At 40.5% G+C, this 27,463-nt stretch overlaps 1 protein-coding gene across 2 annotated transcripts in view; it reads right to left on the bottom strand.

Annotated features, from left to right (window-relative positions):
* The window catches only part of PTPRM (protein tyrosine phosphatase receptor type M), a 768,694-nt gene that overhangs the window by 374,101 nt on the left and 367,130 nt on the right, over positions 1-27,463 (bottom strand). For both annotated transcript variants that reach the window (XM_055323971.1, XM_055323972.1), the window contains exon 7: positions 27,141-27,434. In XM_055323971.1, the coding sequence (XP_055179946.1) occupies positions 27,141-27,434 (294 nt within the window). The remainder of the gene's footprint in view (positions 1-27,140; positions 27,435-27,463) is intronic.

Below are 27,463 nucleotides of genomic sequence, written 5' to 3'. Positions count from 1 at the left end.
CTTTGCTCTGCAGGCCACATGGGGCCCATGGAGGTTAACAGGTCAGTCCCTGAAGAAAGAATTACCATTTTTCCAGAGGTATGTATCTTCCACACAGGCAACACCTGACCATCAGAGAAGTTTCAGTAAGTGCTTTTCAAGTCTGGAAGAATTCACTCAGTTCCTATTTGCCAGAATCATTATTATACTCTCGGAGCTTCTAGCAGGAAATGAGTGACTGAACTTGGCGCTCCCCTGGGGAAGAAAAGGAAAGTGAATATTTCTCTTCTTTTTTCCATAAGTTTCCTTCAATAGAATGGTCACAGGCATAAGGCCAAGAAGTAGCACAAGGAGTACATAATAGTTAAGGGAGGCCACCTTGTATGGCACAGGCCCTGAAACATGTATTAAATGAAGCTGTTGAACTAATGGTGCACTTAGGCAGATGCAAAGAAATACACACTCTCTTAAAATCCTTAATGCTCATAACTAATTAACTGCCAGAGATTTAGTTTACAGATTTGAGCCATAGCTATGACTGTTTTGCTGGAGTTTACATTTTGCTTTGTCTCTGTAATCTTCAAGATGGCACAAGGGGGGCAGCCCCGGTGGCTCAGCGGTTTAGCGCCGCCTTCAGCCCAGGGCGTGATCCTGGAGACCTGGGATCGAGTCTCATGTTGGGTTCCCTGCAGGAAGCCTGCTTCTCCCCCTGCCTCTGTGTCTCTGCCTCTCTCTCTCTCTCTCTCTCTCTCTCTCTGTCTGTCTCTCATGAATAAATAAATAAAATCTTAAAAAAATATATGGCACAAGGGAAGAATCTGGTCAGGCCTTCACTGAGCAGATGTAAGAATTCAGAGGAGATCTTCCGCAAGTTGAGGAACCATGTGCTCTGGCAGAGCAGCGTTCCTTTCTCTCTAAGTGGAGAACACTGGTTCTGTTGTCTAGAAATGGGATGCCCACTTTGCCGGTTCTCTTAGCCGTGGCAAAGTAAGAAGCACTCTGGCTAATAAATGCCCCAAAGCAAACATTAGACTATTTTGTACATTTCACTTCACTCTTTGATCCTAGTAGACAATCTCTAGAGGATACTACTTCATCTTTCAGCTTTTAATAAAAGAGAAAACTTTGGAATTAAAAAATACTCCCAAACCCATTAGTCCCTTGACTGCTGGCTGTGTTGGTGAGTAGAGATGGGTGAACATTTTTTATGGATTGAGTTCATGGAAAGATGAAGTGAAATTCACTTTATCTCACCTATGCTGAGAAGTGATTATTTATTGGTTCTCAAACTTTAGAATGCCTCAGAATCACTGTAAGGACTTGTCAGTACAACCTGGTGGGTCCCATCACCCAGAGTCTCCGAGTTGATGCCTCTGGGCTGGAGGTCTGAGAATTTGCATTTCTTGTAAATTCTCACATGATGTTGATGCAGCTGGTCTGGGGACCATACTTTGAGAACCTCAACCTGATAGAACATATAGAGCTGGTCCTCACAAGAACAGAGAAACAATCACCCAGCTCCTCCCAGCCATGCCTGTATTTCCTACCAGGATTTTTCATCCCATGTCAGGCATCCAATGACCTATTGTTGTGACATTTCTGTCACTGGCTCTGACTCCTACCTCCTCAATAGCAGGTGTTGGTGGGTGCTAAGGAGTTAGCATATGATTGGGTCAAGTCCTAGCAGGTAAGGAAGTGCTTGCTCTGCTACTTGAATGTATCACTCTCAGGGCAGGATATTCATTTCCTTCTCGGTGCTTGCTTTTCAGTGTTAAGAAGGTTTATAGAAACCAAACTCACATAAGAAAAAAAGACAGAAGCTACATGTATATATGTATACCTGGCATTCAGGCACCTAATGTCTATTAGCCACCCTTTCTAGATGTGTGGTTTTTCTGCCTTGGGGTTGGCTTCATAAATCTAAATGTAGCCTAAACGTGAGTGAGTAGACGACCTGCAATTTTCCTATTACCCATCCCATGTGGTCCACTGATGTCCAAAATAATCAAGAGCAGTTTTCTTTTCTTTTCTTAACTTAACACTTAACAATAACTTGTTTAGAATTCTGAGTCTTAATGACATGAGTTGAGGCAGCCGTGCTCAAGGAAAGGAAAACATCAATTATAACGTATGGTGGGCACTGACTGTGAACTCTGGGCTAGAGACAGCAATGTGTGTGTTAACAGTAGTAGATAGATTGGTTCAGTAAGACCAATCTTAAAGCCTTCTGCCCATAGGTTTTCCATATACCTGACAGTCACCTGACACCAGCAACGTCACCAGGCCAACTTGCTGCTGGGGTTCAGCAAAGAAAGGCAATCAATGGGGACACTGCTTGGCTCACCGAGAGAAGATCAGTGCAGAGAAAGGGGTGTGTGTGGCCCATGAGCAATGAGGACTTGCCTATGCAATTCTTGGAATTATTCCATAATAATTTCTGATTTTGTTAGATATATCTGATAGCCCTCCGAAGTCACAAAAGTCAGTGTGCATGGAGACTGGTAGGCAAATCCCAAACCACACCATTCATCCAGACTTGGATCAGCATAGAAACCATTGCCTGAGTCTAGGCTCCCAGGTAATATTGTTAATTTCCAATAGAATTTCCAGAAAACTGTTAAGGTAAGTCACGCACTTGTGTGCGAGCACACACACACCATTATCACTATGGTTTTAGCCATTCAAAGCTTGAGGAGGGGACAGTATTTGGCAGCAAAAGCACCAAGACCTCCGGGCAGAACCAGAGCTCTACCCTGGAATTTCTAGAGGCCCACAGTTTTGTGCTAATCAGGACACAGGAATGAAAAGTGCCAGCTCTACTCAGCAGACAGCTCTGATGGCTCACCTGCTCACCGATACTGTCACAGGAAGTATGGAAGGATGCAGCTGTAGGGCTAATGAGTTCAGGTACGTACTGAATCAAGCACACCACTCTGTTCTCTAAAGCTTCCCTTGCCTACTCTTCTGCCTCAGATCAAACATTTCCATCTTGTTTAAAATGCCATGTTTTGGGATGCCTGGGGGGCTCAACAGTTGAGCGTGTGCCTTTGGCTCAGGGCATGATCCTGGGGTCCCAGGATGGAGTCCCACACCAGGCTTCCTGTGCGGAGCCTGCTTCTCCCTCTGCCTGTATCTTTGCCTCTCTCTCTCTCTCTCTCTCTCTCTCTCATGAATAAATAAATAAAATATTTAAATAAGATAAAATGCCATGTTTCCCTATAGATTTTGGAAATGGTATTCTCTTTCCTTGGTGCCCACTATGTTGTTCACCAATTTATTCGAACCACCATTCTTCATGTCTTGAAACTATTCGCTGTATTCCGACCAAGACTGTGATGGTTGATTTTATGTGTTGACTGGACCATAGGATGCCCAACGTTTAACCAAACATTATGCTTCTAAAGAGTTTGTTCATCCTGAAAATCTGAAACTTCACCAATATATCTTATGATGGGTTATTTCCTACATAATTTCCATAAATTATGGGCTTCCTACACGTGAGCCTTTACAACATTCACTGCTCATGTTTTTCTGGACCACATGAACCATCAGCACATCAGCAAAAACTTTAGTGTCAAACAGTTATTAATGGAAACAAGCTCTCCTGAGTTAGGCAATTAACATCTGATTAGTTTAAAAAAGAAACAAACCAAAGACGTTCTAAATGAAGTTGATAGAAAGGGTTGCTATCAGAAAATATAAAGTTGCTTAATGCAGTTGATCCCTTTCTTTAAGGAAAAGTTTCTGCTGCAAGAATGTTAATGAAATTAAGACCCTGGTTTCTACTTTGTGCTACCTAACCTTGCAAGCAAATATTTGTTTTACTTTAATAGTTACTTCTAATGTGGTTTATGTATACAATGAAATATTACTCAGCCATTAGAAATGACAAATAATAAATAATTTTTTTTTTAAAAAAAGGGGGATCCCTAGGTGGTGCAGCGGTTTGGCACCTGCCTTTGGCCCAGGGCGCGATCCTGGAGACCCGGGATCGAATCCCACGTCGGGCTCCCGGTGCATGGAGCCTGCTTCTCCCTCTGCCTGTGTCTCTGCCTCTCTCTCTCTCTCTCTCTCTCTATCATAAATAAATAAAAATTAAAAAAAAAGAAATGACAAATACCCACCATTTGCTTCGACGTGGATGGAACTGGAGGGTATTATGCTGAGTGAAATAAGTCAATCGGAGAAGGACAAACATTGTATGGTCTCATTCATTTGGAGAATATAAAAAATAGTGAAAGGGAATAAAAGGGAAAGGAGAAAAAAATGAGTGGGAAATATCAGAAAGGGAGACAGAACATGGAAGACTCCTAACTCTGGGAAACGAACTAGGGGTGGTGGAAGGGGAGGTGGGCGGGGGGTGGGGGTGACTGGGTGGCGGGCACTGAGGTGGGCACTTGATGGGATGAGCACTGGGTGTTATTCTATATGTTGGCAAACTGAACACCAATAAAAAATACATTTATTATTAAAAAATAATAGTTACTTCTGAAGACTGCCTTAAATTCATGTTTGTCCTCTCTCTCCTTTCCTTCCATTCTTCCTTTGGTCCTTCCTTCTTTTCTGCCCTCCCCAATCACGAGCCATTGTCTCATCACAAACAATAGTAATTCCATTAACGTTACTGCCAAAGTCCCTACAATCCTCCAGGGGTTAAAGGCACTGTGTCACTGGAATAAAATCTATACTCTCTATTTTGCATTATTTCTCAATTAAAGAATGGTGTAACCAATGGACTTGGTCTTTAAAACTGGGTGGGGTAAGAAGGGTTTTCAAAGTGAATTTCTTTTTGCAATATCCCCAATTCTTTCATAATCTTCCCCCAGAAGTCAGGGCATAGGAAGAAAAGCAAATTAGGAACGTCATTCATGGTTTTCTCATTCTCAATTTGAATACATTGATATTAACTGGGAGAATACAGATTCACTGATTCCACTGAATTACACTCAATTTTACTGGGTCAGTAAGCTTCAAGCAAACCAGGAGCTTAATCTGAGCCATTTCTACAAGGCCTCCATTAGCTACAATAATCATTCATGTAAGAAACCATTAAAAACACCCTGTCATCTATAAAACCTGGCACACTGAGGTGAGTCTCCTGCAATCCACCCGTACTCCTGCCCCCAAGGCCCAACCATCATTTATATCCATGGAAATGGGCTGACATGAACACAGCATATTCTTGAAAAGGACAACTTCTAAAAAGGCACTGTGCAGGGGAAGGAACTCCTCCGTCTAGGTGATCAGTGCAGACTGTGTACTTGTAATCCTTCTGTGTTTGACTATAATCTCAGATAAACTGGCTGGAATGAAATACGGAGAGAACCAAGCACAGTACATACTTAGCACACACATAACCACACACATAATTTCAACTTATTTAAATCCAATAAATATTAATTAAATATTTATTAATGCAATAAGCAAGGTATATATAAATACTTAAGAGAAGGTAACATTTTCTCTAACATTTAGGAGTTAGAAATAGTTATTTACTCTGCAGTTGATCTTCATCAGGCTTCCACTGAACTCAATCAACCTAAAATTTCATGGGGCCTAAATCCAACTTGTATCAAAACCCTCAGAATCTGAACAGGTTCTTGGACATGAATGTTCATTGAAGCACTGGAAAGAACGCAAATCCTATCAATACATGAACAGATAAACAAAATCTGCTCTCTATATATGGTGGAATATTATTTAGTCATAAAATGAATGAAATTTTGATATATGGTACAACATTGGATGGACTTTTCAAATACTATGCTGAAACGAAACAGACACAAAAGAACAAATATTGTATGATTCTACTTCTATGAAGTATTGAATAGGCACATTCGAAGAGACAGAAATTAGAATGGAGGTTACCAGAGCCTGGGGGTGAAGAAAGAAGTGGAAGTTCATGTTTAATGAGTCCTTTAGTTGAGGATGATGAAAATGCTTTGGGGACAATAGCAATGTTGTGGGTATAGATAGTGATACTTGAGCAATGCTGTGATTGTATTTAATGCCACTAAGTTGTACACTTACAGTTGTTAAGATAAGTATTATTTTATGCATATTTTATCACAAAAAAAAATTAAAAGCCCTCACTAAGGATTCCTATGACTTTTTTTATTTTTTTAAAGATTTTATTTATTTATTCACGACAGACACAGAGAGACAGAGAGAGGCAGAGACACAGGCAGAGGGAGAAGCAGGCTCCATGCAGGGAGCCTGATGTGGGACTCAATCCCTGGTCTCCAGGATCACGCCCTGGGCTGAAGGCGGCGCCAAACCTCTGGGCCATCGGGGCTGCCCTGACTTTTCTTTTAATCAGATTTAGAGCAATTCTATTCACTCTATTCAAACTTCAAACTTACAAAAGGGTTACATTTACTTCACTAAAAATTTCAGATGATTGGAAGGATCTCTAAACAAATTTATTTTCGGGATCCCTGGGTGGCGCAGTGGTTTGGCGCCTGCCTTTGGCCCAGGGCGCGATCCTGGAGACCCGGGATCGAATCCCACGTCGGGCTCCCGGTGCATGGAGCCTGCTTCTCCCTCTGCCTGTGTCTCTGCCTCTCTCTCTTTCTCTCTCTGTGACTATCATAAATAAATAAAAATTAAAAATAAATAAATAAATTTATTTTCAAATATGTATTTGCTTTTGAGGATGTCAAAGGAGTAAAAAGGCTTTTTTACTTAAAATTTCAAAAATAATCAATTAGGCATTGTGAACAAAAATGAATCATAATAAAACACTGTTTTTAATCTTTAATGATATGTTTTAAAAACTAGCATGGTATTAATGAGAGCATTAAATGCATTTGTTTTTCATGGTTTTTTTTTTAATTTTTTATTTATTTATTTTTTTTATTCATCATAGGCACACAGTGAGAGAGAGAGAGAGAGAGAGAGAGAGAGAGAGAGAGAGAGGCAGAGACACAGGCAGAGGGAGAAGCAGGCTCCATGCACCGGGAGCCCGACGTGGGATTCGATCCCGGGTCTCCAGGATCGCGCCCTGGGCCAAAGGCAGGCGCCAAACCGCTGCGCCACCCAGGGATCCCTTCATGGGTTTTTCTAAACCAGTTAAAATAGAAATCGGAACACCACCCAGATCCGTTTCAGCATCAGCCCTCACTGTGTCCTGGAGAATGGGGCCCCACTTCCCATCCTTTGTGCCCCGAGCATCACTGACAGCTGCTGGCTGTGGGTCTGCCCTCTGCTCACTGCAAATGGTGACATGGTGGAAGGACAAGAACACTGCCAAGAAACATTCAAGACTGTTCTTCCCCATAACTGATTTTCATGTCTATTATATATTAAGTATTGTGAAGTGACAGCTTATGCTATTAATAATTTAAGAACAATTAGACATAGTAAATATTTCTCACCGTGTTTCTTTACCAGTGGCTTAGACAGCTTCAACTGACTCACATAATCACAACTGAGTCAACCTTCTTGTAATTATAATGTAAGAATAATCCTTATAAACTCATATTTAAACACAACCTAGCAAAGGGCTTGCATAAACTTTTACACACATTTCTCCAGAGGCACATTGTAGGGAGTAGGGAAATATATACGGTTTTGGGGATGCTGCTGCAATGTGAAAGCTCTGTTTAATGACAGTCTCCATGCTGGGGTTACCAACCATGTTAGTTTGCTAGGGCTACCATAGCAAAGTACCACAGACTGGGTGGCCTGAACAAAAGAAATTAATTCTCATAGTCCTGGCGCCTGGAAAGTCTAAGATCCAGGTGTCAGCAGGGTTGGTTTCTTCTGAAGGTTCTCTCCCTGGCTTACAGATGGTCGTCTCCTACACTCCACATGCCTGTGTCCTAATGGTCTTTTCTTATAAGGACACCAGTCATACTGGATTAGGACCCGACCTAATGACCTCATTTTAACTTAATTACTTCTTTTTTAAAATCCCCATCTCCACATAGAATCATATTCTGAACACTAGAGGTTAAGACTTCAATGTATGAATTTTGGGGGAAGGTGATTCAGCCCCAAATACCTACTCAGAACACCACTATCAATTACTATAAAGATATTTTCTAAGTTTGAAAACTTCTCAGTTTGGACCATCTCACTCCACACTTCACCTCCTTTGCTTATTGATGTCAAGTTAACTCCAGCCCCTGCCCTGCTGTTGAATCTCTAACATCATGGCTCTTACACATAGGGGACTTGGCTGGGGATGTGTGTCCACTGCTCCAACCCGTGGGTTTGAGCTTCCGATCTTCACTGAAACAATGCCAGCTCTTTTTGGCACATGGAGACAACGGGAAACACTGCCCAGCTGATGGCTGGCAGTCGCGGATTCGAGTAAGTGCCACTGTGCTTCTCTGTTGCTCTAAGAATGGACCAGAACCAACAAAGAGAAAACATTCCTAAGGCAACCAGGTACAAAAATGTAAGGAATCTGCTTTTCTCTTTCCAGAGAAAATGAAAACACATTTCAAAAACCCTACAAAAGGCTTTGATTCTGTGTGTGTTAGACTGAGCTAAGCTGCTTTAAACCCTATTACACAGTACTGAGGACTTGAGCTATAGGGGATCTGTTATCACATTCATTTCAAATTCTGATACGCTCTCTAGAATTTTTTAAGATGTTTTCAGCCCCTCTATTTGAGCATGGGGCCTCAGACAGCTCTCCTTTTATCTTCCAACTTCAAAGAATAATTTTGAAATAAAGGTTTACTTTCCTGTGAATTCTGATATTTTTATACTGTCAGGGACAATGGGTTGACGTTTTTAGAAATGAATCCCAGACTCTGAAAGAACTTCCATCCGTATTCCCATTCCTCTCCCTTGGATGGTGGTTCGGACTACAACTATTCCAAGGGCTCACCTAGTCCGGACACAATGTGAAGTTACTCTTTGGATAGCAATCGCGATGGGAGATACTCTAAATATTGTCTAAATTTGTATTAATTTGGAAAATTTAGTTTGCTAACAGTGACATAGCTGTGCCCTAACAGAAAGAACCTGATCTGATCTGGAGCCAGACACATAGGAAACTGTATCCCAGTTTTGTGTGGCCTCTGAATACCACAGAACTTCTTGAAAACTTAGCTTCCTGGTTTGGAAAATAAGGATACTGTTATCTATCTCACAATCATTTTGGGGATTGGGTAAGAAAATGGGTATAACAGTGTCTTATAAATTATAATGCGCTTATCGTGGTACCAATGAGGGCATTTTTCTTGAGTCTTTCATGACTGATTGTTGGTCTTTGTTTAAAACCACGAGGTGGCCTCATGGCATGGGACTACTTTCTACCTGGTTTTCCTGGAAGACTAGTCCATAAGGAATGCCGAAACACACTGCTTTCTAGACCACACTATATTCTAACAGTTTACATTATTATTCATCAAGTTAACAGTATTTCAAGGCAAATTGATCACCTACCAACCTTGATAATGCCGATTTACTATTATGGGTGGATATCTCAAATGTCTCTTGCTCTTTAGCATTAAATATTGAGTGGAAGTGGCGCTTTTATTGACAGCTTTATTACTTTATTTTACTACCACACGTTTTTATGTGATAGTAAAGCAGCTAAACACACATTAAATACGTGCTGAGATAACTTGATAATGACATTCCACAGATTATTTTCTCCAAAAAGGCTGGTGGCAAAGAAGACAGAAAAATGCATTAAAAGGAGAAAGGAGCCTGACCTAGACAGAACTAAGAGCTGAGAGTGTCATATGTGCCAGGCACTGACACACACGACATGGAGAGATACAAGCCTACGTTTTTGTCTTCTTCTTCCTATACACTAAGGATGGAGCCAGGGACAGGAAACATTCTGAAGTCCAGGAGACTCAAGTGAACAAAGATACATTCAGAGTCTTATGCAGGACAGGAGCAGGGCACTAGTCTATGTGGTGGATGTGATAAGGACTCACAGTTTATACAAAGGATGTGCTAAGTGTTTGACAAGTAGAGAAGAAGAAAGCAATTTCTGAGAAAGGGAACAGCATGTGATAAAGTGTAGAGAGATGACAAAGAATGACCAAAATAAAAGCTGCTGGGCAGGGTCTGGTCAGGTGCATAGAGTCCTGAATATGAAGATCCTCTCAGGCCTTGCTAAACGTTCCCTGGTTCCTACAAGCTCCAGAGAACTTTCCATATACTTAATACTCATTTAGGCATAGGGGTTGTAACATGACAGCCACTCCTCAGGAGGCAGGCTGGGGTCAGGGGCCTTCAACTGGGATATTCAGTCTATAAATGAAGGATGGCGAGATGTGGGGATGGGACTCACTGCCCTGCACTTTCACTGATGTAAGTGGTTTCCTTGAGAAAACAAACGAACAAACAACCTCTTCATTCACCGCTCATTAGATGCTAACCCAGACTCTAAATGACATGGATTTATTCACTGAATGTTGAGAGCCCAGCCTGGGCAGGTGCTGCATGTGTATCAGTGAGTAAGAAAGATACTACTCTCGAAATCTGGAGGCTTCCAGGGTAGCAGAGAGATCAGATGTTTAAAAGAGTGCAGGGGAACGCAGGGTTCCCTGGCCCAGGGAGAGCTTAAGGAGAGCCCCCTGAGGAAGGGATGAGAAGCAGAGATGGAAGGGCAAGCACCTGGGGCCACAGGGGGAAAGCACTGGCGCGGTGCTTCATGGGCCTTCTCAGGCAGGGAGATGCAGCTCAAACGCAGGCAGGTGAAGCAGGTACATGACATCTGAAGCCGAGACAGCAAAGTTTCCCCTGTGAAACTCTGCAGGGGACCAAAGGAACTTGGGATGATGAATCGAAGGGCGCATAGTGAGCTGGGATGGGTGGCTGATACCAGCGCCTTGGCATTGCAGATAAACTTCCAAAACGGCCACAGGTTTGGGAAAGAAGAAGGGGTGGGGTTTGGAGATTGGTTCCATGTACGAGATAGAATAGTGGAAAGAGTCAAGGGGTGAGTCCTATTTTTCTGGCCAGAGTGAGCGGACAGTTTGTGGAATTATTTATTGAGCTGAGAGACCCTGGAAGTAAAATATTTATCTGGGGCGGGGGTGAAGGGAGGCTGTCAGACAAGAGGGGGATGCCCGGTTGCATTTTAGGGATGAGGAGCTGGAGACACTCCACTCCGGTAATGCGAGTGGGGTGTCCAGCACCTGGCTGCCGTAGCACACCCAGTGGGCATGGAGCCCCTCGGGGCTGGGATGAGGGCAGGGCCCAGGAGACGTGCACACATGCCCCGTGGATGGGCTGGTCGCCTGCCCTGCGGTCATTCTCAGTTGGGAAGAGGAAGCGGGTCCAGAGAGGCTCCAACTGAAATGCCGGCGCGGCCCATCCCACCCCCACCACCAAGGCCCCAGCCTGTCCTGTCCTGGGTACCCTCTGTGCTCTGCCAGCAGACTTCACAGTGACAAGAGGACATGAACCACAACAGCAAGATGCCGAAGCCTATGCTTCCCCATCCTCATTTTTTACTTTCTATTTTATTTCTGCTATTAATTATTCAAAACGAAATCACTTTCTGAGCATAAAGTGCTGGAAAAAGATAAATAATGCAAGTGTATTAAGGGTTCTATGCCCTCTTTGGGAGAAGAAGGTTTAATTTAAATGTTGTTCATTTGGACTAATAAATACATTATGTAGCATGTTAACTATCTGTCTCAGATGAAACACCAAGATTCATAATCTTTCACAAAGAATAATTTAGGTATACTCTTTCAAATAAATTATGAAAATGCTTCCAAAGTACCCAACTGATGACCTTATCAGAAAGAATTATAAACTGCTAATTGCCGGTATCTCTGCTTCTGAATCTGCAATTATTTTATATACAGAGTCATCTATATTGTTGATTTCTTTTAAAGTCCTCCGAAACCGCGGGATTCTCTCCTAGAATAGAATGTTTGTATGTCTTATACACCTGGGCAGGATAGACAGAGGTGGCAGGACAGGAAAGCAAACACAACAGAGGGCCGATTTCCTCTGATGGCTGGGCCCAGATCATCTGCAGAAATCATCACTCTGCCCTCACTGCTGTTTTCACTTAGGCTACGGTGAGAGCCTCAATAGTCACAATGAAATTAAAGACCCAGCTTACAGATAGGTCACCCAGGCAACATTCAATTTTCTTTGCCACGGGCCTACAGCTCAGTGAAAACACAGGTGTAGAGCCTAGAGCCATGTTCTGTCAGCTTCCATGGTGAAGCATTGCTTTTTAAAAGGTACTAAAGCCAATTCTGAAAGCAGAAAGATGTGTCTTTGTTTTAAAAAAATTATGAAACAGTATTGGAATTTGTATGAAAGATTACTCTGTCCCCTGCTTATAGGCCTTTCATGATAGTTAATATCTTAACCTTACTATTATGATATAAACCTTTTAAATAATTAAAGCTGAGATTTGATCAGTCTGCTCTAAGGGTCCGGCATGATATTGACGAAATATAGAACAAGAGTTAAGATTTCATGGTGCTATAAAGAAATTCTTTTTAAAGCAAAAAAAGATACATGCTGATATTTCAAAACAAAAAGAGAAGTATTACCAATGTCCACTTAATAAATGAGCAGAACAAGTTTGCTAATCTGAGAGTTTAACTGAGGATGAAACATTTAATGTGATCATTTTACTAAGTCTATATATCCTTAAGGCTAGAAATCATGTTTAATACCTGATGGTCAGAGTTCCACTTTATAAATTACAATAAATTGACACCTGGCCTCAAAACTGCAGCAACAAGCAAACACACAAATTGAGGAGTAATAGAGAAGGTGTCACCTAATCTTACATTGTAGTTGTGAGCAGAGTTACAGCTTAAATGACCCTGGCCAATAATTATCTTTTATTCCTTCAAGTTATCTCTTAATGCTGAATAACTGTCAGTTTATATCTATATGCTATATACAACTAACCACCCCATGCAGTTTATGTCAATTTTATCTGATTCTATCTTGAAATGAGAGATGTTTATTGTCCCATCACATCCTTAAATCAACTCTGAACCAGGGCTGTAGGCCTGACTCACAGAGCCAGGTTTTGTACTGAAGCAAAAGCAAAGTGCACCTCGAGCTGTAAGCACTGGCTCAGAGAGCTGCTTCTGCAGCAACAGACTTGCTATGCACTTTTGCCAATAGACTGGTTGTGCACTGGTGCAAATAGACTCATCTCACTTGTACAAACATTTTTATAGACTCACTATGAATTTGTGTCAATAAACCCACTGTACTTATACAAATATACTCACTGTGCACTTGTGCAGACTCATAGATTTACTATGCATTTGTGTAAATAGACCCAGTGTACTTGTACAGATAGACTCACTCGGCACTTGTGAAAATAGATTTGCTGTACACTTGTGCAAAAAGACTCACTGAGCACTTTTGCTGACAGACTCACTGCACTGTGCAAACAGCCTCACTGTGCACATGTGCAAAGAGATTTGCTGTGCACACATGCAAGCAGACTCACTGTACTTGTGCACACAGGCTTCCTGTGCACTTTTGTAAATAGACTCACTGTGTACTTATATAAATCAACTCACTGCACTTGTGCAAACACTGTGCACTTGTGTAGACTGCTATGCACTTGTCCAGAGACACACGTGAGTTGTGCAAAAGGGCTCACTGTGCACTTTTGTGAACAGACTAAGTATACACTTGTGTAAATAAGCTCACTGTGCACCCATGCAAACAGACATGCTGTGCACATGTGCAAACAGACTGGTGTACACTTGTGTAAACGGACTCTGTGCATGTGTGCAAGTTGCTTCAGCTTTTCACATCTCAACTTCCCTGTCAACAAAATGTAAGAACTCAACCTTTTTCTTCTAAGTCCATTCTGTCAGGAACTATGAAGGATCTGAGATTTTACCCACCTTTTAAATTAACAAGTTATCTGCCCCAGTTTCATAGCTGTCGGCAGAAGAAGTAAGACTCCTGTCAGAAACAAAGGACTTCATTACGAATGATACGGCAAGTAGCATGAACTTCCAGCTACCCAGGGCTCCCCTTGCCCCCAGAGTCCCATGGTCCATATCATGCTACACATGCATTAGGTCTGTGTTACATCTGAGAAACTGTGGGTGTAGGGAATCCAAATCTTTTCTTATGTATATAAGGAAACCTGTCTGTTTTTTGCTCCATAAATATTATTTTTACTGTACTGAATAGTAAGACAGCTTGTCCTCTGCTCCAGAAAGAGGCACTAACTGTATCTTCCAACGCTGTTCACTTTCCAAACATCCTTGAAAAGATAGCCCAGAACAAAGGCCACTGGTGACTCTGCTGGCAAGACATGCAGAAGAAGGAGAGGCCCTAAGAAAACTGCATCCCAACATCCTCTAAACAATTCAGGTAATATAAATTTCTCTCATTAAAACTGAAGGTTAGATCAACACTGAGTATAAAGAATAATTTCCTATATTAATCCCTATAGTAAATTTTCCCAATATCTCTACTAAACTCAAGGTTGTTGGTTTTTTTCATTAAATGCAACATTCTCCATACATATATTTCTGATCAGATAATATCTACCAGATAATTCTGGTTGATCGATAGTACTTAACATTGGGGCAAGATCAGAAACAAACCTTGCCTAATTTCTCACTAGTAATCTGACTACAAATACTTCATTTAATTCATCAACTTGCATTACGCATCCTGTGGGTTCTTAAATAGCATTCATTCTCCTCAGTCCTTTCTAGTAGCTCCCCAAATCTCTAATTTGATTCAGCTTTTGTTCTCTATGCTTTGTGGCTCAGGGACAGCTCACCCTACCTCTAGACCCAATGATATACTTTTGTCCTTTTTTTTAAAAAAAAAAAAAACTAGTTTTAGGTTCACAACAAAACTGAGCAGAGAGTACAGATTTCCCATATAGGCCTGCCTCCACACATGCAGTTTCCTCCATTACCTCCTCCTACCACAGTGGTACACTTGTTCCAATGGATGAACCTACAATGACACATCATTCTCAGCCAGAGTCCATAGTATACATTAGGGTTCACTCTCTGGTACATTCTATGGGTCTGGAAAAATATGTAATGACATGTATCCACAATTACAATATCACACAGAGGATTTTCACTGCCCTAAAAATCCCCTGCATTCCACCTATTCATCCCTCCCTCCCCTCTAACCCTCAGCAACCACTGTTCCTTTCACTGACTCCATAGTTTTACCTTTTCCAGAATGTCATGTGGTTGGAGCTATACATACATAACATATACATAGCATCCCATAACAAAAGTGAGGAAAGATAATTTTTCCTTGTACATCATTAAAGAGCAAAGGAATCCTTCCTAGAAGGCTCCCCAGCCCTGTGATCTTCCCTGACAAAACTTTTACTTTTTTTTAAAGATTTTTTTTTAAGTAATCTCTACACCCAATGTGGGGCTCAAACCTACAACCCTGAGAGTTGCATGCTCTACTAAGTGAACCAGCCAGGTGTCCCTTCCCTGCAAGGCTTTTCAAACACTTCACAGACTGAAGATCTAAGTGTAAAAATAAACTCTTTAAAATATTGTTCAAAGACAATGTGGAAAATACCTTCTAAAGTAAGACTGGACAGTGAGAAGCCACAAAGAAAAATAAGAGTTTAAGAAGCAAATGTTACATCATATCTGGCCATCTACTGATAATAAATTTATTTGTATTTGGCCTGATTTAAATTCTAATTCTAATGACACTTTTATCATATATTAATAGATAAAATGGTATATCCCCAAATGATAAGACTGATACATTTAACTATATAAATTTAAACATTTTTCTTTAACAAAATACACCATGAATAAAGTCAAAAGGCAGAGAGTAGAATGAGGGAAAATATTTAGAAAACATATGATAGGTAAATGGTTAACAATCCTACTACAACTAAAACATTCCTACAAAATGAAAAGGGGAAGAGTGGAATAGCACCCTAAGGATAGAAATAGATAATTTGATGATGAAAAAAATATAAAAAGTCAATGAAAACATGAGAAAAAGTGAAATACAAATTAAAATAGTGACATACCACTTCTAAGCTGATGAACTGGTAACAAAATTTAATAGATCATTAATACTGAATGCTCAAAGGCACATTCAGAAACCAACACTGTCACACCTTGCTAATGCTAGAATCTTCTGAAGTGTAATCTGACAAGATCAACTAAAACCTTAAATGAATTTATCTTTTGCCCACCAATTCTACCTTAGAAGTTAAAACTATTTTAATATAAGGAGATATAGATATTTATTGAAATATTCATTTTAACATGAAACAACAACTCCACCCATCAAAATGAGGAGAGGTGAGTGATTAGGGTATCCATATTTCAGAACAATAAGTAGCTATTATTCAGAATGAGTTAAATCTCTATATATTGCACTACACTCTAGCAACTAGAGATGATCACTGAATACTGAACAGATGTTAAATAAAGTTGCAGAATATATAATTCTATTAGAATTAGCAGTAAGGAACAGACCTGGGACATATATGGATATTTACTTATATATCTAAGTGGGCATAGAGAGAGATGTGCAAGGAAAATACTTAAGTATTATTCTCAGGAGAAAAACTGAAAAAAAGATGGAGGAGTCTGTTAACTTCTGTATTGTTGGACCTCTTGTATGGAACCTATTATTTCAGTAATTAAAACAGATAAGTAACAAGATATAAGCATTAATGAATAAAATGTTATTTCTGATGAATTCGTAATCCAACTTAAAAGCGATATAGTCTATCTCAAGAATCGTGAAATAGCAACATATAGTACTTAAAAGAAATATATATTAATATCTGTATCTTTTCTACTGGTAATTTAAGCTACAAAGGGTTTTCAATGCCAACTATGTATTTGTGTCTACTGTCACTTCTCTAGATCTACATGGAAGAAGTGCTACAATTTGGTCAACAGAAATATTTTACCTGAATAGTTATATTTCTTTTTATTACTCATTCCACATGTGTAATAACATGGTTGGAAGATCAGCAATTCTGATATCAAACAGTTCTATTATCATTCTTATTTTAATAATAGGTGTAACCATACTTCCTAATAAGATTTCTTGTATTTTTAGTTTTAATTTCATTTATATGCATTATTCATTTTTAAAGCTTTCTATTCACTTGCAATTTATTCTAATAGGTAATGTAATTACCAGTTCTTCATATTCTTAAAATTAATTTATAAAAAATATTACCCAAACAAAGGAGCATGGTTAACCGTCATAAACTAAAATCTTGACATATCATCAAGGTTTCATGATCTCTTGTCATTACTGTGCAGGTCTTAGTTCTCATTTATTTTACTTCCATTAACTTAGTTTTTAGCAAGCAGCTGTATCCTTACAGAATGGAGTAGGCAAATTCTAAGTAGAGGCCAAATGCCACAGAATGTGCTCTGATGAGTTATCTGTCCACATGAACGGGGACAGGTATGGCAAAAGCTGGTTTGATAAGAAGAGGAGGAATCTGGGCATGCTTAGGGAAGAATGGCTAGAAGCACACAGGAGCATGAGGTAAAAGACTAAAATTCATCTATTTACCATCTCATGACATTGCTGCATCAGAGGGTCCAGGCACAAACATGTGGTATATCTATTAAGTTAAAAGGAAGTGAACTTTTCCTAGTATGTTTTGGAGACAAAGGCCCTCCTGAGGCTAGGTCCTTCTGTTCCTGAGTCCAGGGCAGAGGATACAGGTAAGTGTGTCTTGAAGCAGTCTTCACAGTGGAAGATTCGATCTGTGTACTTGAGTTCCTTAGATCCAGAGCATCAGAATCCTCATCTCCAATCTCATTTAATAAGGATCTTCAACTTTCCTGAGGTCCATGGGTAAATAAGCAAAAGGAAAGACATCCCCCACAAAACACTCAGTCTTGGCTGCCTTGCTGTGCTAATCAAACTGTGGTTGTCAAGTATTGTGTGTTCTGGGCAAACTTAGAGGTGTCAGGGTCTGCAGCAGTACTCTTCAAACAATTAAAGTGTCAAAAGCTTTCCTTAAGTCAACAATAATTGCAACCATATCACGGAATAACAATGTCTCACATGTGATAAAGCCTTCATAGTTATCCTCTCTTCTTTGCCGCCCTTCAGTGACTCTGGGTCATATATGCTTTTCTATCTTGACACATGAAAGAGTCAAAAATGCAATGTTCTCCCAGGTTCCAGTGGACATCCAATCAGTTTTTGACATTAGCTTGAGGATATACATCCATTTTTTGTTTTACCTAAAGCAAACTGCAACTTGATCTTTGTGTGTCAAACAAAACCCAACTTACTCAGCTTAACAATTCTACTGCAAGGTTTTGCCATAGTAGTACATATCTTCAGTTGTGATGAGATTATTCATTTTATAAATAGATCAGAATTTGCTAGCAAGCCTACTTTGAATTCACGGTGTATCCAGTGACCAAAGTACTCCACTAGCCATTTTTCGTGCATTAGCATATTTAATTCTCCTGGTGCTGCTACGAAGAGGAAGGTGCTAGTATCAGTGGAAAACTGACCAGAATTATCTGTAAGCTTAGGTCCAGAATGGGTATTTGTTGAGCTACTTTTAGCTATTAGTATCAGAACCAGCACTCACCTCAAGTCAGTCAGACTTTAAAGTGAAAGAAGTTCACCAATACGCGTTCTCTTCTCTGAATTTATCCAAAATATTTGCAAAGGCAGTAACAAAATTACAGACCTTCATAATTTAGAATGATCAATCATGCTCTGAGTCCTGTCAAAAAAACTTACGCATACAGTACATACTGAACACGCATGGGGACTCTGGTAGATTATAAATCCTTACACAGAGACCATAAGGAACAATTTGATTGCCTCATAATTTGATAAAGAACTAAGCATTTGCTCTAATAAAAATTAATAATTTCATTATCAGTACTCCTTTTTTTTTTTTTTTTTGCCAAATATATGAAACTTGGAGAAAGACTTGGATGACCCCAGGAACTCTTTAAAAATTGTCCAAAGAAGACTTTTAGTGGTTGTCTTCCTTTTCTAGAAGATACTGGTGTGGGAAGCAGAGGCACTCTCAAGCATTCTGGCGGCTTTAGGACGTCACTCAACATACTGTATTTGGTGCTCAATTAGGGGCTAACACTGATGTTTCTCTATGATAGCAAACCCCTCTGACAGAGGCTGATAGATCAGAGCACTGGAACAAGGAACCTGGTCAAGCCCCTAACTGACAGATGTACAAAATACACCTGAAAGGTTTTGTGATTTCCTTTTTCAGTGTTAAATGGCCCACTAGACACAGCTGGGAGAGGCCAAAGGCCATTGCCAGATAACCTCCAGAGTCTTCTCTTAATTTCTCAACCTCCTTGGTTTATTCGAAGCTACACAGGAAGCTGCCTACAAAGGTTTCCAAATCATGCCAAATCATGCCTGGATGTATTGTTAGCATATTCATTCTTCACAGCCCAGAGACCTGCTTAACACCTTCCAGAGAACTATCAGGGGACTTTAAGAGTCACTGGATAACTCTAAAAGCAAACACTTCCATCTGGTCTTTCTGGAGCCCCTTCCAAACCTCTGCTACAAAACCACTTGAGTAGTTTTATCTTACACTGCCCCCCTCAGATGCCATGCACTTAGGTTCACACACAGGGAGTGTGCTGACCCGATGTCTAAAGGCAAGCAGGATTTGAGGCTTAGGTATCACAAAGCCTCTGGGGCAGAAAGACTCACAAGGAAGGTGCTGAGTATATTATAAAAAAAAAGGTGCTGCATTGCTACAGTGTTCCTGTCCTCCACCCAAATGCAAGGATGCTATTCAATGCAATGTATTTACATCTGGAGTCTAATAGGAAAGATACTTTTTATGACCTTTTAATGTCTATAATTAAAAAATGTTCTTAATGGTTTAATGTGTTGGAAATGCATTAAAAACATAATGCCCTTTGGCAGAGCTGTTTTAGAAGTAGAATTAGAACACTTTAATTTTTTTCCTGGTAAATAAACTTAAATTAAAAATAAATTATGTTCCATTCAGTGAGGTCTCTGGCCTGTCTTCCATGTGAATAACAGCCATTGTTAGATCTTAGAAAGGCTCCCCCCCCACCCCCAAATGCCCATGAGCCAACCGTGTTAGTCCAAACAGATATTCTAACACCAGTGGCAGTTTGGTACGGAAAAGACAAATCAGGCTATCCTTGATTTAGAAAGAAAATAAATCAGGTTTGGGGAGGGTTGAATTTCAGATCAACCTCATTCAAACCAGAATGCTTCTTTTTTCTCCCACAAGAAGAACCAAGACTAATAAATTAATAGACACGGGGAGGCTGGCCTTCAATGGAATGCAGGTATCACACAAGGGTGACTGGCCTTCATGTAAGGCCCCTTGGCTGAGAAGATATCACTTCTCTTTGCCCATATGTGAATCTTGTTCATATGTATTTTAAATGAGTCTCTCCAGGGTCATGTTCAGCAAACATGAGAATCAACATTTTCAAACCGATATTAGACTTAGAGTAGAACAATTAGGACAGAGGGTGCTACCGTATTAAGCAAACTAAAGATGTCCTCAGGGTGTGTGATGAAAGACAAAATGATACTCTAGCCCTGTAGTCAGCAGAGCATTCCCAAGATCAGGGCTGCTGATCCCTTACTCATGTATGCACATGTTCATCAAAGCCCAAGGCAAGGACACAAGAGAGCAAATGGATATGAATATATTTGTTCTTATGCAACCACATGACTCCTGCCACAAAGGAGAGGAGATACATGAAAACATTCCATACTGGATTGGACACAAACTCAACCTCTCCCAGACCAAAGAACTTCAGAAGATACAAGAGACTCTGAGCAGATGAGAAATATGTCCCACATTTCATGTCACTGAAGGTGCTACAGATAAGATAGCTCTAATTGCATGTTATCAAAGCAACTGAGTAGAACAAAAATAAATTTAATGTAACATATATTCGAAGTTTCTACTACAATTACATAAAAGGTTCTAACAAGGTATATATAGAACAAATATATATATATATATATATATGCAAATAGGAATAAAAGTTTACCCACTGTATTAGTTTCAAAGAATGGTACATTATAAAAAGCACTCTAATTTCTTGTATCACTCTTTATTCTTGTCAAACAGAAGGCCAATAGTTGACAGGATGGCTGTACCATTCTGACACAGTACTTCTAGGGTACTTATTTATACTTTGACTCTCTGAAAGCACACTACTCGCTTTAGTAGGCAAGATTTCCACAAGTCATAAAGATGGAGCATTTTTTTTATACCTTGAGTATCATTAATTTCATTGAAAGCCCAAGTTGCTACTTAAAGTCTCAAAATAGTTTACAAAGAATCACATAAACTACATATACACAGTACAATTATCAGAGTAATTAAAATGGTACAATCACACATGCTATAATATGAATGAATCTTAAGGACATAATACTAATGGAGAAAGCCAGTAACAAAAGGACAAATTTTACATGATGCCATTTATAGGAGGGACCTAGAGTGGTTAAATTCATAGAGATAGGAAGTAGAATGGGCCTGCAAAAGGTGGGGGGATGGGGAATTTGTGTGGCTACAGAGTTTCAGTTTTGGAAAATAAATTAGTTCCAGAGATTGAATGTACTCAACATTATTGAACTGTACACTTAGAAATGACTATGATGGTAAATTTTATGTTATATGATTTTACCACAATTAACAATAAAAGGTAATCTAATAAAAACTCTCCTGCTTCTCTCCATTCTCTTTCTGTATAGCATTTATCATAGCATATATATATATATGTATATATATTTGTTTATTGAACACACATTTCATCCCTCAAATACCCCCAAGTGAATCAACTTTAATGGTGGATCTCGTCCTTTGCTCTACTCTCAGAGGCAGGAACAGTGTCTAAAGATGGGTGTTCAATAATTATTTCATGAGTAAATTTTTTAAAGGTGCAATCATTCTTTTTTTCTGGATTTTTAGTTATATTAATTCTATAGAACAGATTTCAGTTTGGCTTTTTTTTCACTCTCACTAATCTTAATTGTTAGGTCATTAGTTTATCACCATCCTTTAACTCCTGAACTTATTATTAGCAAGTCACTTAGGCACAGTTAAACAATAACCAGGATACATAAAAAGCAACATCCCAAAATAAAACACATAAAAGGTCTACTGTGGGGCCGCCTGGGTGGCTCAGCGGTTAAGCATCTGCCTTGGGCCCAGGGAGTGATCCTGGGATCTGGGATCGAGTCCCTCATCAGGCTCCCTGCATGAAGCCTGCTTCTCCCTCTGCCTGTGTCTCTGCCTCTCTCTCTCTCTTGCTCTCTCTCTCTCATTCTCTCTCTCTCTGTGTGTGTGTGTGTCTCATGAATAAATAAAAATCTTTAAAAAAAAGTCTACTGTGAAAATTAATCTAACAACATTTCCCCATTTCTCTTTTTCAAGTAGCTACCACTTAATGGCTTGTGATGCCATAGCTGCACATAATTATAAGAATATAAGATATAATAGAAAACACAAACTAAATTATATTTTGCTTAACTGGCTACTGAAGTAATTTCAACTCTCTGAGGTTACTCAACTATAGCTGAACTGCAAAATTGGAAAAATACCTGGATATGCGGATAAATCTTAAAACTAGCTCCTTACTATAATCATTTTTTAAAAAAAATACTGTGTATAGGCAGAACATTTTATCACCTGCAAAAATACCTTTACAGATAATATCTAACCGGATCTTCAAAAACACCTCTGATACAGTCAGGGCAGGTGTCACTGCCCTTATTTAAAGATAAGGAGATAGAACCAGGGAAGCTAAGTGATTTGATCAAGGTCACATGCAAAGAGCCTATGCATACATTTGAAAATAATTTTCAGAAACATAAGAAGCAGGAACTCTGGAAGTGTGCTACCATACAATTCTTGAAAGAAATCTGACCAGGTAATGAGATTGTGTCTACCAGCCACACACGAAAATCAATTCCATTGCTCAGAGAAGGACAATAAATACTGATCTTGCCATTTTAATGCAAGAAGCAAAATACATTTTCATGGGTGTCACCAAAACACGATAGGCCAGGTCTCTCTGGTACAGCACAGAAATGAAAACAGAGAGCTTGTCCAAAAGAAACCAATTTAATAGAAGAAATGAGAGAATGACGTGTGTCATGAATGCAGTGCTCCACTGCCGAGAACTCCAAGAGCCCTTAATATAAAACTGGTCCTCAGATTTTCAATTTGCCAGGTATGTAATATTTGTAACACATCTAGGGCAATGAAATCGTGTTGCTAACATCCGATTATTTTGATTGAAACTGTTAGAAGATTTTTTTTTTAATGGTGGTTAACGTTTATTGGCCATTTGCTATATGCAAGGTTCTGTTCTAGGCACCTTATACACATTGGCTCATTAAAGCTTCATGGCCACACTATGAGATAAATATTTTTATCATCAGCCCTGTTTTATAGATAAGGCAACAGAAGTCAAGAGAAGGTAAGCACTTTTCCCATGGTCACGTGTATAGCTCCCAGCAGAGCCAGAACTCAATCCGTGGCAGCATGATCCCAGAGCCTGTGTCCTCCGCTGCTGACTCTTGGCTCTAGTAACCTCCAGCATTATCATTTCATAAAAGGGATACTTTCACACAAAAATCAGGCAGCGTACAGCATATCTCAAACTAAGAGTCACTTCTTCAAATGTTATCTATTCAGCGGTATTAAAAACTCACTACCTCCCGCCACCCTGCCCTTTTGCTCAGCCTTTTGTAAATGCCATCACTGACCTCCCTCCACTGGTTTGTGGAGCAGGACTTGACATGCACAAGAATGGAGTTTCCGGACAAGGATCAAATAAAAGTGAAAGTCAAAGACTTTCAGGGTAGAAACATATGATGGATCATCTCTTTAGAAAGAGAACAACAGGACAGCCCGGGTGGCTCAGCGGTTTAGCGCCGCCTTCAGACCAGAGCATGATCCTGGAGACCCAGGATTGAGTCCCACATCAGGCTCCCTGCATGGAGCCTGCTTCTCCCGCTGCCTGTGTCTCTGCCTCTCTCTCTCCCTGTGTCTCTCATGAACAAATAAAGAAAATCTTAAAAAAAAAAAAAAAAAGAAAGAGAACAACACATGAATCATAGAATCTTCATGTCGAAGACACCTGCAGGGTCAACCAGTTCAATCCTTTTCTGAATATAGAAATCACCTTCTGCAATGTCAGGTTCTGCCTAAATGGATCAGCCATTGTAAACTCACTATTCATGATTCGGTTCTTGTCAGATTTGTACAGACCCTCTGTTCTTCTCCATCACCTTTCTAAATTCTTTCCATCATTCCTCATTGGTGGACCAAGGTTCCAGAACCTTTCCTAACCTGGTGCTATCCCTAGAGCATAGTCCATTCTGTACTCTCTTTCTTAAAATGCAGGGAGCAGAAAGACGTGTGATAATCAGAGGGAGGCTAACTAGCACTGTAGCAATAAGACTAACACCTCCTTCAACATGGGTGTTTGGCTTTCTTAATGCAACCTAAGATTATAGTAGGTTTTGTGTGTGTATGTGTGCAGTGGAGGGGGGGATGGTGGTAAGGAAATAACAGTACAGAGTGATACAGATCATACTGTAGATTCACATGCATTGAAGCCACATCCTCAATCTCTTTTGTATATGCTGCTGCTAAATTTTATTACTCTAATTCCACAGTAGTACTGTTGGGTTTTAAACTGCACAGGATGAATGTGCAATTATTCCTCCTGCCTATTACCCTATTAGATTCACCTACTGTTCAAGCCTGGCCAAGGACAATTTCCTTCTACTCTGCGGAATATTTAGAGGCCCTCCCAGCTTTTGAGCTCCATGACCTGCTCTCTGTGAGCCCCAAATGCTCACCAACCATCCGAGTGACAGTCTGGGACCATCCCACACCTTCTAGTCTATAGTCTGCAGTACCTGTGTCCTTCCTTGTACTTCAGGCCTGCCCTCCACAGTGTCCCACTGCTCATCGGCCACGACCACCAGGCTTATCTTCACATTTTCTCAAAAGCCTCAGGTCAAGAAAGAGTGAAACTATATATTTTTTCATACAGTGAAGAGAAATTTGTCTTCACATTCCTCCCCTTCTTTCAGCTTTGACTCTCTGACCTCACATACGCTTGTTTCCTAAGACTGACTTGTCCAACAACAGCTCTCTCGGCCACGTTCAATGTCCGTGCATGACACTCCAGAAGCAGTGCTCACCTCAGGGTGCAAACAGCTTAACAGCATCCTTTGTCGTTAGGCTTCCTTGCTTACCTGAGGCATAATACTTTTTCAGGCCTAGCGTTGGCCTGCAAATGTCAATTCAAAATCGCTTTTAATTTCTTTAAAAGACTGATAATCTCTTATAAAAGGTATGCGGTCTCTTTGAGAGTTACTTATGTACATATTCAGCAGCAATAAAAAAAAACAAGCATTATATTCACGGAAATGTATTTAACAATTGTGTCAGGAGCTGAAATGTACAGGCAAGAGACAAGACAAAAATCTGTAGGGGAGGACAGGACTGGAAACATTAAGTAGGCGGGGTAGTTCGTGAGGAGAATGAAACAGATGGTCTCCTCTCTCCAGTCTAGACAATGGAATTCTAACCCTTTTTTTGGACAGAGAGGGAGACTATATATTGCCATGCCCAAAATAGAAGTCCTTAAAATCACACCAAAGTGAAATAACACTGAACACATTGCTCAGGGATCATGCCTGGAATACAGAAGGTCCTGTGGGCTCCCGTCTCCCCACTGGTAATAAGGGGGTGACAGAATCTGCCCTGGAGCCTTCACAAGGCAGTTATCAAATCAATAACAGGTTTGAAAGCAATGCCTCTACCGTGAAATGATAGATCTGGCATTCTACCTCGCTACTGTTTGCCCGGCAACAGACGATAGGATAATATAAGAAATTATCTTACAAAAAAGGAGGGCAGTTTTATTCAATGAAAGAGAATTAGGAGATGCCATCATCTGGCAAAGTGAGGGAGAGAAAGAATTTTCAAACTTCTTTCTCCATGGACCCAGCAGCCAGGGCTGCAAGAACGGCCAGTCCAGAATAGCAGTTGGTTCTAGAGATCCAGCACGGTGAGTGACATGAGTCCCCAGCAGTGGATCCGGGAAACAGAGGCAGGGTTGGCTACAACAGGCCCATGACGCATCCCCGAAGAAGGTAGCTGTTCTCTTTTCTAATGAAACTAAATACCACCACCAACAACATGAGAACAGAATTTGCCCATGAGTTTTGAACTTGTGGAAGCAATGTACTCCATATTACAGAGGGGGGAAAAAAAGGGAACATCTATAACCGTCCAGGCTTAATAGTTTCTCCTACCAGCCAGGGGCAGACTGTGCTTTGAGGATTTTTAAAACTTAAAAAAGACATGAAACATATTTCTGTGCCTATTAATAAATACTGCTATCTGAAGAATCAACTAATTCCATAAAAATTTACTGAATTGCCACCCCTCGGCTCACCATTCAATACAGAGATTCTTCATTTAAATGAGGAAAGAACACTTGGGTATCCCGCAATATTATTTCTCTCTACTTCCCTAGCAGAAAGGAGCCATACAGAAACAGCACTATCACCTCTCATGGGAGCTTGCTTCAGGTTTTGATCTTTAGAAGACACTACATTTCTCCCTCCATCAACCCTACTTTATTTAAGCTGCAGAACGGGTTCAGCAGTCAATTAGAGCTTTATAATCTCAACCTGAAGACTGCACGCAGCCCACAAATCACCCTTGCTTATTTTACAAATGGGCCCTGTGTCACTGGCAAGCAGCCCCTCCATTAAATATCCATCAATAAAAACACAGCTTTAAGGCCATCTCTAAGATGGACTCTATTATTCCAGTGCCCCTCCAGGCTCAAAGCACATCAACCATGACCATAAAACAAGGGGACCAGGGTGGGAGGATCTGACCTAGGAGCAAAGGTCATTAAAGTAGTCAGTTTCTGTTAACTGTAGGGAGATCTCCTATATGAACTAAATACTCCCAGGCAAGTATAAAGAAAAATTTGGGAAAAAAGGAGGTGGAGGTTGCCCGAAGATACCAAGCCTTGAGGTCCCAAATTCCACAGGCAGGTGGGCTACTATTCACAGGTAAAGGGAATTATTCCTTTCCGCAGAGGACACTGACCGAGCTGGGGGAAGCACATTAAGCACCCAACAAACACAACGCCCAGAAAGACAGTGGTGACCAGTCCCAGGTGTCCCTTACTCACCAGCACATTTTGTTCTTGTTCTGAGAGCCGGCCCAGGAGACCCAGTGCCACCCTCCCCTGGCCTGGTGAGCAGCACGCTGATCTCATACTCTGTATCCGGGTCGAGATGCCCAATCTTGTAACTCGTGGAATCCACTGGCTGTCGGTCATTCCAGCTTCCACTAGCTGTGCAGTATTCCACCTCTCGGGCGACAATGGGCCCATCCCCATTGATGGAGTTGGCATTTAGTTGAATCCATAGGTAGGTGGCCCCTACAGAGGCGAGCTGAGGTGGAGCTATGGGAACAGGGGGCTCTGGAAGGCAAATCAGAGAGTCATCTTTC

The sequence above is a fragment of the Nyctereutes procyonoides genome, unplaced genomic scaffold (genome assembly GCF_905146905.1).
Source record: "Nyctereutes procyonoides isolate TBG_1078 unplaced genomic scaffold, NYPRO_anot_genome, whole genome shotgun sequence".
Classification (NCBI taxonomy): domain Eukaryota; kingdom Metazoa; phylum Chordata; class Mammalia; order Carnivora; family Canidae; genus Nyctereutes; species Nyctereutes procyonoides.
This window is presented reverse-complemented; position numbering and strand designations above follow the sequence as displayed.